At 31.7% G+C, this 13,292-nt stretch overlaps 1 protein-coding gene across 1 annotated transcript in view; it reads right to left on the reverse strand.

The window, feature by feature from the left end:
* Window positions 1–889: 889 nt before the first annotated feature.
* The window catches only part of LOC132742338 (monocarboxylate transporter 5-like), a 35,119-nt gene continuing 22,716 nt past the window's right edge, over window positions 890–13,292 (reverse strand). The window contains exons 5-7 of the mRNA XM_060730714.1: window positions 11,871–12,296; window positions 10,025–10,150; window positions 890–8,141 (exon numbers count right to left, since the gene is read on the reverse strand). Coding sequence (XP_060586697.1) covers window positions 7,945–8,141; window positions 10,025–10,150; window positions 11,871–12,296 — 749 coding nt within the window. The 3' untranslated portion in view covers window positions 890–7,944. The remainder of the gene's footprint in view (window positions 8,142–10,024; window positions 10,151–11,870; window positions 12,297–13,292) is intronic.

A 13,292-nucleotide genomic window follows, 5' to 3' on the forward strand; every position in this document is an offset into this window, starting at 1 on the left:
CCCTCAATTTTGTTTTTAACAGCTTTTATCATTGACGTCACATCATGTGACATGGAAACGGTTAAACATGCTCCACTGCTCAATAATGGAGAATTATATTGGACACTACAATTTCCAAAATGGAAATAAACTGGATGATCATGTTGTTGCGATTTTAAAGCAGCGATTGACTGGTACTGATTAATATATCGTATTTTATCAAATACATTTTTTTTGTAAATATATATTTATATTTTAGTAAACAATAGTAGGACTACTCGTATTCTACTCTCCTTGGCAACACTTGGTTTAAAGTTAATGGGCAACACGATGTTACGTCCAATATTTCACCAATCACAAGAGATATTTGCTTGTAACTTCACTATTATAAGAGGTCACTGTTCAAGGGCAATAACTAAAACATGGATTTTGATTGAATTATAGCCCTTTGTGAATGTTGAAAATTATAATCAATCTTTATACTACTGAAGATATACACTCTCCAAGATTATAATTGGAAGGACCAAGAACTCTTGACATAGATTTTGACAAATTTATGGCCCTTTGTGAACATAAGAAATTCCTGGAGCAGCATCAATCTTCTTACTGATGGTATTCACAGTAATCTACAGGATTATAATTGTTAATCATTTCCAAAGACCTGTATCTCTGGCATGGTACTTTAATAAAATCTTCACTTTGTACATTATAAAGTAATGTAGTAAAATTGTGCTGTTCAACTGACATCTTGATTTTTTATACTTTTCCTAAATACATACATGCATTATCTTCAACACAATCAGTTGGAGATGTTAACTTAGACACGCCTTTTCCTGTAAACAAGCTATTTTTCTTTCAACAAGCCATTTTCGTGTAGGATTGAGGCAAAAAAACAAAACAACTCGAATAATAGTTTTATAAATTTTATTGATGTTTTTCCTACATTTTACATTTTGCTGCATCTCACAATGTTTTTATGGTGTAACACATAAGATGTAAAAGCAAACACAGTTGTAAATTGTCAGCCTTCTCCATTTAAAAAGCACATGCAATAAAAAATAATGATTGTTTCACTGTCAGGCATGGCTTATACATTGTACATAGATTGTTACAATATCTAATTTCTTTAATACAGTTCTAATATATTGTTATCCATGATACATATTAAAGTGTCCATTGCATACCCAATTTTTTTAATTTTCTCTACTCACTTTTATGTCATCTTTTATCATATTGATGTAAATTAATGAGGCTGAAATTTTTTGAGTACCTTTAAAGTTGTAATAGGATCAACTTGTTCTAGGTTATACCAAGTATCTAAAAAATTCTTTAAAATCTAAAGATCAACCCAGATTTCTTCATTTCTGTCAAAAAAGTACAGTATCATCTTGATGATTTTTAAAAGATATTTTCTTTCCATAAACTCACTGACACAGTTGCTTTAACGATGTTCGATCATTTTTTCTTAAAATAAAATTCAATGATAATGTAGCTTTAATCTACTTAAAACTATTTAACCTTCAAACACGAGATAAAATTTATCTCGTCGTCAACTTTACCTTACTTAGGGTTGCTCGCTTCAAATCGGTCTGAAATGTAAGGCCCTCGATCCTCTCCAATGCCCTAATGAGAATTATCAGCCTAAATTCAGACTTAAAAGACCTATTGTTTGATTCAAGTCCTTGGAGACTATTATATGCATAAACTATACTACATGCAAAATGTTCTATGCAAGTACATTTAACCTTTTCTTCTTGTTAACAATGTTGAAGCGTCTTTGTTCATTCGGTCTGTTCACTATCTTACAAATAAGTTGTCTTTGTCGGTCAATCAGTAACGTTTCTTTGATCATTTAATCCCTTAACTGTTCATAACAGCTATTTTATTTGCCGACTGGCAACTCCAGTCGGTCAGTTTGTTTGTCCGTCTGTCAGTCAATCGTGAACAATATTTTGGTGTTTCTTATTTAGGAGGCATAATCTCAGGTAACAATGACAGATTATAAAGAGGTTATTCCCCACCTCCAGATTTTTACGACCTGAGAGAATTGAGTCCTCGAATTCGCTCGTAATATATCAAAGGTTGACAACATGAAAATTAAGGCCTACGGTAAAAACGTAGGCTTTTTTAACATTGCAAAAACATTGGATAAAAATCTTAACATGAAAGATTTATTTCAAAAACAAAAAATATAAACAAATGAAAATACTACAGGCATGAAAAAGACAAATTAAAAACATAGCATAAACAACACGCAAAACATGACGTTTTAACTTCTAAAAAAAAAGAGAAACAAACAAAAAATCACAAAAATATAAAATAGCATTACTACTGTAACTAACTACATATTTCAAAACAGGATTTTTTTACACTTAATTTTTAATCAAATGCAGAGAAACCAAATTATGCTAAAACATGTTCTTTTTACTTCTGGCCGTATGTAACATCATTACGATCCGAAAATTTAATTTCCGGTCATCGTAAACAATTAGGAAACCCTGACTGTGAATAATTACTGAATGATAATTAGCGAAATAAAAAAAAATCTTCACGCAATTGTATAGGCTCGATTTAACATTGTTCGTGGGTTGCGACTATTTCTATTTCTTTTCGCGAGACGCGTCGCATAAAATCCTGTCATGAAGAATGTGAAGTGGAAAAAATCTACAGCACATGGAGGCTTGAAGTTTATAAGCTCAAGCAATGTAACTTCTTAGGCAGTAATATAAATGATATACACATTTTGCAAGTTTTTTTTGGAACACGATAGATGCACATAGCTAAAAATGCGTGGCATATGAACACCATTTGCATTATATGCTCATCCTTAACTAGACATAACTTTTCAACACAACATGTAGACACATATAATATATATGTCAAAATCCAGTACAACTAGTTCAGATTTACCAGTATTTTACACATCTTTCCTTTTCCACATTGCCTCCTTTTTACAATTTTTTTTCTCAACATTTATAAGATTTTTGTTTTTTCACCTTCACTTTATCATTAACATTACAGGTGCAGACAAACAACAATTTTCATAACGAAAAACTGCATTAATATGTTTACACAATGCATATCGATTTTACATATGTGTACAAAAATTAATCATATTAAGCACATAAAGGAAAGAATATAGGTAAAAATGCATTATACACAAGAGAAACGTAATCTACACAGATAGAGAGGAAAAAGCCGAAAATGTTCAAATTTAATAAATCCTATATAAAAACAGTAACTAAAAGTTAATATATACAACTAAAATGAGAGAATGATGTATATTATATTTAAAATGACAACAAAAATGAGAGAAATAACCTAAGTGTGATATATATATATCTATCAACACGTTCTTTCAGTCAATGACCATTCTTAAAATCACATGTCATGATGCAACTATGTGTAAATATATGTGTAAAAATGTAGCATCGTCGAAAACAATGCATCCAAATGTTATCATAAAAGCATACTTATGTACAACATATTTTCATCAAAACAAATAATATGGTTAATGCAACAAATAGTCGAACAATCTCTAAGAACATATTTTTTCTTACATTATTCAGTTGCAGATATATGGGCAAGATTTAAACTTTTTAAAAGAGATCAAATTAACAAAATCTTCAACAATCTGCTACGTATACTGAAGAGGAAAAAAAAAACAGCGTTAAAAGAAACAAAGCCAAGTTGAAGCTTTGAACAACAGTATAAAAAAAACTGAGAAAGTAATAAATTACATATATTACATAAAATAAAAAAACATGGTTCATAAAAATTTTGCCAAATGCTATTTTATGAAATGAAAAAAAACAACAACAATAACACAAGTGAAATAAACGTGTTGAAATTTTTTCCTTAATATTTGGACATCGAAAACATATGTAGTCCAAGCGCGACTATTTATAATCAATATATATGTAAAAACAATGTATATATATAGATAGATATATATAACGATAGCACAAAACACGTAAACATAAACATTAAGCACAGAAATAGCATTTAATAAAGATCACACAGTTTGAATAGAGAACTTAGACACACTTTCAACCAATCCAAAAATATCATTTACAATTATAAGTAACAGTTGAGAAAAACGAAAAAAACGTCAACTCGCATCTCCCCCCCAAAAAACATATTTTAAATCTTATAATAAACTTAAACATACATTTAATGTAAGTGTTTAGGCAAATTGACTATATCAAATAAATACTCACAAAGTGAAGTAAACAAATTTTATATAATTGTTACAAAGTCAAAGCGTAAAAATTACACAAAAGAATTCACGTTTTGAAAACAAGAACTCTTCATTTTTAGCAAATGCGGCAAAAAAATATATGGAATATATAGTTTTCAAAATATACTTTTTTCAACAAAATTTGATTCAACAATTCAGAGTGCCCTATTTTCTGTCCCTGGAAATATATAGTAATTTTTCTACTTCATTCATGTACATATACACATACAAAACATGTAAAATAAAAAATACACGCCACTGTTACAATCGCAGATCTCTTTAGTGGAACAAAACTAATGACACATGCTTAAGTTCAGTATGAAGGGATTTTGGACGTTTTTATTCCAGACAAAATTCAAACTTTTTAATAACTTATCAATATTGTTTTTTGTCATTAAAGAAAGGTCATCTCTTATAACCAATTTAGAAACACGACTTTTCGGAGAAAAAACATTGCCATGTTCAATGTATTATAATAAAGGTACATTTCTATTTGTAAAAATGAATTTCAAACACAAAACAACGCTACAACTTATAGTCAATAACATCTCACTCAAAAATCATGAAAAAATAATGGAAAAAATATCTGTACAGCATTTTACATTTACACATTATACAGATCTGTATGACCGATTCCTTTTGGACAAAAAAATTTTTTTTCTCTTATACTGAACACGATAAAGTAACAAGGCCAGTCAATCAAAATTTTGTTCCTGTGGCCTCTTATAATGCCCATTTGAACATATTTTCTAAGCCTACCGAACCTTTCCTTTTTTTTGTCAATAAAAACAGGACATAATGGCAAATAAAGAAATTCCTGTTACAAACTTATTATTCTCAGACACTTTTACTATAAAGTGTTCTCAAAAAGCATCAAAGTTCAGCTGACAAAAATATGTTATATATTCATATATGCTTATCATTGTAAACGTGTTTTCCCTAAATAAACATTACTCAAATACACAACAAGAATTACACGCTTACAGCTGCTCCGGAACGAAGCTTTTTCTCCACAGATGACCGAGATTATTTACAAAGAAATTACATAATAATATCAAGGACTATTTACATTGAAAACGAGATCATGCGATACCCGACTGACCCTTATATACTAAAAAAAAACAAAAAAAAACAAAAACAGGTCTTTTATTTATATAAATATGAAAAGAAAATATTCCAGTTAATATTTAAACAAAGGCTTGCAGTAAGTCCAATTCAATCTAGTTGTAAATGAATTGTAAGCAATCTAGATGCCCAACCCAACCCTGTACCACCCTCCCCCCTTCCCACACCTCCCTTCGTACAAATAAATATGAAATGAAATCTTCGAAGTTATATAAATTGATCTTCTATAATCTTTTCTTAACATTACATAACAGACCTTGAAGAAAAAATACCTTATACCTGATAAAAATAACATCTTTTCATATTATACCACTATTTGGTTATAATTGCATTATATCATGAACAAAGCATGTTAAGTAAGTTTTTTTCAATAATTGGCAAGCATTCATATATATAAATATATCAATTATCATAGTTGACCCAAATATTGAACTCTGGTGTGCTAATTGCATACATTATTTGGCCTTTTCTTGCTATCTAGATTCTATCAAGGTCGTCCACCTGTTTGCCGCTGATAACGAAAACCGGTATTATCCGATTTTGTCTTGCACGATGTCTTTCAGTTCAAGAGTACTGTATGTCAAAGATAACAAACGGCCTACTTTGTTAATATGACGAGACAAAATATCTTTAAATTTTTAAAGTACCTCTCGAGCCTATTTATGTACAAGGTCGGTTTTTCGATATTTTTCCAAGATATCTTAAACATTGTTATCAAGTTTAATTAAATTCTTCAAACAACTAATTTAGCGGACAACCAGGTAGTTTTTTCATTTTAGTAACAAAGGCGGAAATTCAATTTTGTCAGACAACAAGAAACAGTTTGCATTTATTCTCGACTCCAGTTTCCAACATTTTATCCTATCACTTTACAAATGATCACCCTATATTTCCTTGACAAATAAGTTATCTACCAAATCATTATATTCCAATATTTCCTTAAATATCAAAAGAGCTATTTCGATACAATTTTTAAAAAAATTATTATCATCTATTGATCACGAATACAATGTTTGACAATAGAATAAAAAAGAACTTTATGCAAGCATTTGTGATGAAAACATTATGACATTATTTTAATAGCACTTATAATAGATACATAAAATCGCGTTCAGCAAAATGAACAGTTACGTCAGAAAACATGTACATAATATGTTAATGAACCATCTTAATCATGTGGCCGATTATCTAACGTACTAACTAAATCATACATCTGATCATTATAAATGATTAATATCCATGATTTACATGTAACGCTACATTTCTGTTACCATATAATTGTGCTTTTTTTCTATGAGAACAATATTTTGTATGATTAACAACAACAACTAAGCAACTTGATTCAAACAAAAACAATTAATTCTGTTCATATTCAAAAGAGTTTTTGCTGACAGGATAAAAATATGCTTCCAAATCCAGGATAATCTTGTATTACGAAAATGTAATCATTTGACTGCATAACTTTCTGATCTTGTCAGCTCTTATTATATAAAAAAAAATCTTACAAAAAATGACATCAGACTGTTATTCTACATTATACAACAAATTCTCTACATGTTCAAGTAGATTTTAATACTCTTTAAGAATATTGTGTCATAATAGGCCAATGTGAAAAAAAGATACTTTTTTTTTTTGATAAAAAAAAAAAAAAAAAAAAACATGAAAATGAAACAAAATACAAGCTCAAGAAAACATATGTTCATTTTGTTTCTTCAAAAAATGACAGAAAAATATTAAGAAAACTGAATGAAAAGCAAATTTTCTGGTCAGCAAATGTAGCTATTTACGTACAGTTGTAAATGTACATCAAAAAAGGCCAAGTATTCAAAGTTTCTCTAACAAGGAAACTTAAAACAGTTTCTTTTTTATAATATCATTAAGCGGCCTTTTAAACACTGAGAGAAAAAAGAAGAACAAAGAACAAACACTTGTGTTTATATGCATAAAAAACAACATATACACAACATATTTTATAGCGTAACATATTATCAAAGTCACTGTCAGTAAGTGTTCGATTAATGGTTCATAACCTTAAAAGAAAAAAAGTTATCTACAAAACAAACAATAATCCCACTTAGTTTTAAATCCCTGATTTAACTTTCTCTTAAAGGGGCATTAATATCTATTTTATTTAACGTTACGTTACACAGCTTTCTAGGGGTTTACTTGCCCGTAAGACATCGATTTTCACCCTTCAGCATAACACGACCATTATGCAACGTTATTTTCCCCACTCTTAACAAATATACGGAACAAATTGCACCAAAGCATGCTTCAGCTTACATGATTTAAACATTAAAACATCGTATTTGTTTGTAAACTTTTCAATAACTTTCTAGACACGGCCATTGAACTTAGGGCTTCAGAAAGATACATTACAGTGATATACATTGCACCAATGTTCTGAAATAGCCTCCATTCAGAAACTTCGCTGATTTCCGGTAAATCTTCCGGTTCGAACCACCATTCTGTATCACAAAACATTTTTCTGAATCTGTTTTGTGAAACAAGGCGTCAACAGTCTCGAATTCCATATTCTGTCACATCGAAACAGAATCATAGAATTTTAAACTTCAAAAAAAAATGTTTTACTAAAATTGTTAAATAGTGCTTTCACAGTTTTCTATTTTTAACGTTTCTTGTTCCGGCTGAGTAAGTTCCTCGATATGTACAATTTTCAGTTTATTTTCCCGTCTCTCCTCCCAACGTTTCACCTTTGGCAACGGGAATCCCAGGAGGCCTCCCACAACTAGCAGAACACCAACAAGATAGAAGGCAACATTTCCCTGCAGAATATCTGAAAAACACAAAACATCTCCAACTATAAACAATGTACGTTTCGTTTCAGGTAAACTCTTAAAATTTAAAGACCGAACTAAACAAGAAATTACAGGATTTAATTTCAAAAGTGTTACATCTAATTTTTTAGATTCACACCAATCACATTCTGCATGTATCTTGAGATATCTTGTACCAAGCCCTAATGGTTTCACGAGTTAAGATCTCATGCATACTGGCCAAAAAATTCTAATGACAGACTTCCGGAAAGACGCGGTCTTTATCTAAAGTGGTAAACTGTCTACAATCTGCGAACAATCAATACACCACTTCAATAAATTAGTCCAACCTAAATTATCCATTATGTTTAATATCACACTATGAACAACAGCAGAGAGATAATGGCCATCCCATACCACAAATATAGAGACGAGCCAACCTGCACTTTGTCCACAGGCCAACCTGAGCATTTCAATAAGGCCAGCCTCCGCATTCCTACAGGCCAGCCTGTGAGCAACACACCAACCAGCACATTCCAACAGGCCAACCAGCACATTCCTACAGGCATATTTCAACAGCCTGGTATGACAGTATTAACTTTGTTTTTCGTTATTCAACATTGAACTGAACTCATAAAACAGTCTATTACACTTAGTTAATTAAGGGTGGGGGATGAGTGTGACGGGGATTAAAGGTTAAGATTTTTTTAACAATCCGAACAATCCATAAACAATGAAAAATGAGATATAAAACCAATTTTCTCCAAACTGAATGTGCTGTTGATTATGTAAGTAAGTGGGTGTAAAGTAGATATAACCACATCTATATAACAGTTAAGTTTACTGATGCCAAACACAAAGTGTGAAGTCGACAATAAACAAGGCTCATCAAATAAACCACATTTGATAAAGTACAAGTAAAAACATCAGTTTGATCTCGAGAGATGTCAATTACTATGTACTGAAAAACCGCCATTTCATCATATTTCATATTAATATTATATTTGTTTCCCAATGATACACAATTTGTATCAATTATATATGCATGTGCATTAATTTAATTGCATTTGCCGAGAATGCCATTATCTATACTAAAGTCTGTATTGCTTGTTTTGTTTGGTTTTACCGCGCACCAACACAATTGCGAACCAACACAATCAAAGTCATAATGGCCCTGAAACAGGAAAAATAATTTTGGTTAACCTTGAGTGTTACAAACTTATTTAAGCTCATTTAAGAAACAAGTTCTTGCAACTTATATTTATCACTTTCAAGTCTGCTTCCTTAAACCAACCATTACTGGTGTCATATGAAAAAACATGGTCGTGACCCAATTCGGACTTGAACCCATGATCCCTGGGTTGAGAGGCAGACACCTTAACCACAAGGCCACCGCTTTACTGCTGGTACCTCAACTTTCGTGTTTTGACAAAGAAATCTTTTAAAAATTTATCAATCGGACAGTTCCAAATTCAAAGCAGGGAAAATCCATTACGCAAATTCAGCAGGTTAAGTCAAAGTGTGAAGATATAAAAGAATTCATTGTTTCTGGAAGGACTCAAACCAACAGTGGCCACGGTCATTATAAAGATTTGTATTCTGGCACCTAAACCTCCAAGTCATGGAGGTTACTCAAAGCAATAGTGGATATTTGCTTACTCATACACCGTCATGATGGTTCACTAAAGGGTAAAGGAACTAAGAAGAGTCAAATGCCAATAACGCTACGCTTTCCTGACAGACTTAAAATTTCACAAGTAATGTCAAAGTGTAACATTAAATTTGATACTAACACGCTTTTAATGAAGAATGTCAAATTCACAAAAACATACACCCACAACGCTTTGTTATGGCAGTAAACGCGTACAAAAACCACCAATCGAAAAAAAACGAGGAAACTTACCGCTGAGTTCATATCCGAGTAATATGGCAAAGCCTTGAAAGAACGTAAGTAGACCCATAGAAGAGATGAGGCGATCCTTGCCGTAAAGTTCAATCAGCACAATGGAGCGGAGTGCTAAAAACGTCGCTGAAATACACAAATGAAGAAATCAATATGACAGTAATATGAAATAAATTAAAATTCTAAAAATCAAGTTTCCTTCAGTCATAAGAGAGTTTTCATACCTATCTTCAACATTTAAAATGTCTACCTCTTAAACTTGCATTGGTCATTTCTTAAACAACGTCCTTCAGTTCAGTGACTGACATTGCAGCCAGTGCCCTGGTTAAACCCCAAATTTACAGAGGGCAAAAATTCCAATCCAATTCCCCTGCATTGCAAATGAGGCTAATATATGCTCCACAATTTTGGCATAACCCCCATTTTCTGTTGATGCGATCACTTTTTTATCACAACAATGCATTTTGTTGGTTTATAAATCAATGTATATAATATTTTTTTTATATTTTTTTTTGATCTGTTAATAATATTTTTTGTATTTTTTAAGATACTTCTGCTGACATTTTTCCATCTGTCAAAGTGAAGGTTACCTACATATCACATTAACCTTGATATACTAGATTAATTTCTAGTTATAATTTTTTTTCTGTTCTTTTCATCAAAGGTGCAGCATTGATCTAAATAAATATGGGTTAATAACATAAACACACATTCTATGTTGTGACATATTTGTACTTAAAACTTATCTTTAGCGTGCTAGCGCAACTTATTTTTCACGTGCTCCCGGTGCAGAGCAAGATCAACTGGATCAGCCTGTACATCAATACAAGTGATCATTATCTGCACTATTTTTAGTATCCAGTTTATATTCATTTTAAATTTTCCATGAAAAAAATGATGAATGGTTTTGTCCAGACTGAAAGATGGACAAAGTAATAATTGCATATCCCATGCATTTGTTGTCTATGTGAAATTTTCAGATGGATCGAGACAAGCACATCTTTAGGTGAAGTGGCAAGGTTTTAAGAGTACACACACACCACAATCCCCCCCCCCCCCTTGGGGAATCCAATAAATAATGCCTATAAAACCAGTGATTATCATTCACAATATGTCCTTGGGAATACATACTGTTTACCTCAATGCACTTCAATGCCTTAAATAATGCCTAAAGTCTCTTTAATGTAAGGTAAACATATTTATTCTTTAATCAATCAAAACTAGCATTATACTCCTTCAAACAATTTATGCTTACAATATAGCATTTATTATTAGTGCAAGGGCGGAACTTTGCCAAACAGATTCAGGCACATCTCAGGTTTTGACCTAAAAATAAGACACAGTATCTCCAAATCTCGAGAGAGGCAGTTTTTGAATAGTATTCGTTGGAAGAAACATCACTTTAGATATTTCTCACCAGGTGAATATCGTGGGAAAGAAGCAGCTCTCTCTGCCGACTACATTTCACTTCCATCAAACTATCAAACTCTATTACCAGGAAACCTCATTACATAAGAGTCTTATGTAAGTCTTACCATAGTGCTGTGTGTTTGCCTTTTTTTTTAAGAGGAAATGAATCGGTGGGTAAGGGGTATGGGGAAGAGATTCGATATACATGCAAGGTTCCTTTACCTTAAACAATATATTCAGACTCATTTATAGACATATGAAATTTCTAAAATATTTACGGCCACTTTGAACAAAGATCCCTTTTACATTTCCCCTGGCAAGTTTGACTGTATATCAGCTTATTTATATTGACATTTATTCAAACACCACTTTCACAGTATATATTAATATATAAATTTACCTGTAAAAAAAAAGTCTAATTAAATTATATATTTACCACTGAACAGTCCAAAGAATGCGGCATAGAAGCCCAGCCAGCTGTTATTGTTAAAGAACTGTCCAAACAACGACAAAAACCCTGCCAGCACGATCATTGTATTGTTCAGCTGTATAGCACTTGCCCACGGTCGGTCCGCCACCCAACCGAATGCAAAACGACCAATCATATTCGCCACCCACAATATTGAGATCAGGAAGGAGGATTTCTCTTGTGAAATACCAAGTGAAACAGCTTTCTTTGGAAGATGGACTAATGGAATGACACAAGCTGGAAAAAAACAACACATTTTGTTATAAATAATACTGTGAATCCTATCAGATCTGTATAGTGGAATTGTACCACTTTTGAATATTTTTCCATTGTTAAATAATTTGATAAAGAGTTTGTGAGAAGTGTACAGAATAGTATAACACTGGCTATTGTCTTGCAGGCATAAGCATGCTTTTTAAGCTAAGAGAGTTAAATAAAGTGATGAGAGTTTTTTTCATATTGACTCATTCATTCAAAAGAAGCTGTATTTTTGTTTGTACTGTAAACAAATCCAACAGGATAAATCTGGATCATAATGAACTTTACTTGACCTTTTTAAGTCAAAGGTCAAGGCGCAACTTACAAATCTTATACATTCCTCGCCCCTTGCTCTCTCTTTCTCTCTCTCCCTCTCATTTATCAATTCTTTAAATCCAATAGCTCAAAATTTGTCAATACTTTTACTATTTGAACGTTATCTTTAAATAACTCAATTCAGAATTCTCTTCTTAACCTAAAACTGAATAATGGGCTTGCCCTGCATTGAATTTGGGAAAGTCCATAGTTGATTCAAGGGATATCAATATTCAAAAATTTAAACTAAGCAGACTTGACTCGGTTACTGGCACATAAACACGGCTTAATTACCTATCAACATGTTTTAATAAAATCCCAGTTAAATATAAATTATGAAGTAAATTATGTCGAAAAGCACATTAATAATACATTGACTTCTGATGTAAAAATAAGAAACGTAATAAAACTCGAGCAGGATGAACGTTATTAAACATCAAGGTTTGGGCGATAAATGTAGTCAACTATTCGCAATAGCAGTGTTAAACTGTAAAAACTGGGTAGAATTCAAGGCTTTTGAGCGACATAAATATGACACATTTCTAGTAAACAACATCTGTTTGTTACAGTCAGATATCTCGGTCAACTCGCCGATATTTCATACTATACAATATTTATAATTTAACAGTACAGATTGTATACTGACAAGCAAAGAATTTCTCTGATATAAATTTATATAACAGCATCTGTGACCAAATTAATTTAAAAATGATTAAAAAACATTCAGATTCGGAGATTTTTAAAAGGCTGATAACAAAGTACATTTTGGTGTCATGTGTTTATCGTGGATGTATACTTCATTTAAACGAATATTCT

Source organism: Ruditapes philippinarum, unplaced genomic scaffold (genome assembly GCF_026571515.1).
Source record: "Ruditapes philippinarum isolate M1 unplaced genomic scaffold, ASM2657151v2 ctg819_1_1_1_1, whole genome shotgun sequence".
Lineage (NCBI taxonomy): Eukaryota > Metazoa > Mollusca > Bivalvia > Venerida > Veneridae > Ruditapes > Ruditapes philippinarum.